The sequence below is a fragment of the Mycetomoellerius zeteki genome, unplaced genomic scaffold (genome assembly GCF_001594055.1).
Source record: "Mycetomoellerius zeteki isolate Tzet28-1 unplaced genomic scaffold, Tzet1.0 scaffold96, whole genome shotgun sequence".
Lineage (NCBI taxonomy): Eukaryota > Metazoa > Arthropoda > Insecta > Hymenoptera > Formicidae > Mycetomoellerius > Mycetomoellerius zeteki.
This window is the reverse complement of record NW_017257999.1, coordinates 2,580,044-2,582,771: the sequence shown is the minus strand read 5'-3', so window position 1 is coordinate 2,582,771 and position 2,728 is coordinate 2,580,044. Positions and strand designations below refer to the sequence as shown.

The window sequence follows — 2,728 nt, the reverse complement described above, 5'->3', positions numbered from 1 at the left end:
TTAGTTGTATAAAATATACCAAAAAATTCCGGTACGCTTTGGCGGCGATTCGCGAGTATTTCAGTGAAAAATAAATAATCTTTTATAATGCTGGATCACAAACAAACGGAAGAGTTGACAGATCATGAAGCCGAGTTGTATGACAGGCAACTTCGTTTATGGGGCTTGGACTCACAGAAACGGTAGGTCTCGTAAAATTATGAATATACATAACCTAATTCGGAATCAAATACCGGCTTTTTGTGAAATCCCAAATTACAAGTGCGATATGTATAACACGGCTATAGAAAGATTTTTGGAATAGACGTGATTTGTTTCTCTTCGCTATTTATCGATTACGTACATCTTTTAATAGACAAAAATAGGTTTGTTTTCTACAGCTGAATTAGTATATACTTTTGGAACTTGCAACAGTATAGTAAATATAATTTTTATATTTAGTGAAAATGAAACAAATTCTAGTGCAGTTTAATGCAGGAATAAAAAACAGATCTAACATTTTAGAATATAGAGTTTATATAAAGTTTTTGTTAAATATTGTTTTCTTGAATGTTTTTTATCTATATTTTTCACAGATTGCGAGCTGCAAAAATTCTTTTGATAGGACTAGATGGTTTCGGAGCAGAAATTGCTAAAAATATCATTCTAGCTGGAGTTAAAAGCGTTACATTTTTGGACCATAGAAATATGACAGAGTTGGATAGATGTTCGCAGTTCTTTATTCCAAAAGAAGATATTGGAAAGAATGTAAAAATTAAACAGTAGATTATACTATTACTATTACTATTTTGCTGCACAAATAAATATATACTGAAATAATTGTTTGCTTACAGAAAGCTGAAGCATCATTGCCAAGAGCACAAAACTTGAATCCTATGGTTAACGTTAACGCAGATTCAGACAAAGTTGACGATAAGCCTGATGAATATTTTGGACAGTTTGATGTAGTATGTGCTATGCATTGTACTATCACCCAGCTGAAGAGGATTAACCGAGCATGCAGAAATCAAAAGGTCAAATTCTTTGCTGGGGATGTATGGGGAGGACTTGGTTATGTATTTATAGATTTACAAGAACATGAATATGTAGAGTGCGTACACTTATATTTTTTAATTTGACGTGTATATGTTAAGAGCGAATTTCTTGTAAATAAATAATGGAAAATCTTTTAGGGATGTATCAAAATCAAAGAAAGTCATGATACCGGAAGGTGGAGAACCTGTGGGTAAAGAAAAGATTGAAACCATAACAGTTAGTGAAAAGCGCACGGAAACTTTTGTACCATTTGAGTTTATTCTAAATGTTCCAAAAACATCTTTAATTAGGGAGGAAGAAATCTACTATATGATGCTAAGTATGTTTTAAAGTTAGAATGTTTTTTAAAGTAAAGATTTATATTTTAGGATATTCTAAATAATAATTTTTTTTAGTATTGCTGAATTATCGCGAAAAATATGATGAAGATCCATTGCCTAACGAAAGAGGCTGTGAAAACCTGAAAAATGAAGCTTCTGCCATTATTAAAAAATATGAGTTAGGCGATAAAATAAATAATTTAGTGGAGTATGTATGACAGCTTTAGCACGTAAATTAATCAATCAAAAAAGTTTACATGTATAATATTTTTGTAACTATAGGGGCGATTTGTATGGACAACTCAGTCCAGTTTGTTCTGTCGTTGGAGGTATCGTGGCTCAGGAAATAATCAAGGCGGCATCGCAGAAACACGCTCCACTCAATAATTTATTTACATTTAATCCAGATTCATCGTGCGGAGTTATTTTGAAATTGGGCTATTAATCGAACGTGATGTGTGGAGCTGAGTATAAAAGATTTTCTAATAATACTGTGATACACTGAATATGACATTATATTTCCCTATTTATCCATCCTTTTCGTACGTGAAAAACAGAAATTTATTTTATCAGCAAATATATTTTGAAAATAAAATTTCTTTACTCTTACATATATAACAGTTATTATTATGAATTTAATATCAATGTGATATATATGTATACGCATATATACACACATACATATATATATCTATGTATACACATGTTTATGTATGTAATATATTTTGTGAGTATGGAAAGTACAAACGTTTTACGCGCATATATGGTATGACTCGCTATTGAGATTTCGGCAAGGCAATTTCAAACTCGCTTTGTGGATTTTTTTCATGCGCACTCGGATAGAAAACACGTCGTGAAACGTAAAATTGGAAAGGGAGCCGATTAGAGTATGCCTCGTTATGCTTTATCGGCTCACCGACATTATTTTCAAGGGAACGCATTCCACGCGTGCATTCTATTTCCCCAAAATTTTCGCGAAAATGTATAATTTGATTTCATAGTTAATTCGCACAAATATATGTGATCAAAGATTTTATTACATAGTAATAGCAATGATATGACAATTTAGTCTCAGTATTCTTAATATAAATTATTACTGTGTCATCTCTGCTTCAATATTCCTCTTTATTCGAGACTATACATATTCGACAAAGTATGTGTGCATATGTGTGTTGTTTGCGCTATTTTACATACACGCGCGAGTAAAGTGATTGATTCGATCTTCAGCTTGGAATTATGATATATCGTCTTTTCCCGTGCACACGATGTCGTTGCGCCTCGAGCCTATCAGCGTGCTATGTAAATGCAAGGGTAGACATGTAAACCGTTTCGCTCGACTCTTCCGTCGCAGGTATACATGACGTGTTTCTTAA

At 32.6% G+C, this 2,728-nt stretch overlaps 1 protein-coding gene across 1 annotated transcript; it reads left to right on the top strand.

Annotated features, from left to right (window-relative positions):
- Positions 1-1,905, top strand: Aos1 (SUMO1 activating enzyme subunit 1). Its single transcript, XM_018460661.1, has 6 exons — positions 1-182; positions 576-747; positions 834-1,090; positions 1,173-1,354; positions 1,431-1,563; positions 1,638-1,905. The coding sequence occupies exons 1-6, from the start codon at positions 88-90 to the stop codon at positions 1,798-1,800; spliced, it is 1,002 nt and encodes a 333-aa protein (XP_018316163.1). The 5' UTR covers positions 1-87; the 3' UTR covers positions 1,801-1,905.
- Positions 1,906-2,728: the final 823 nt, after the last annotated feature.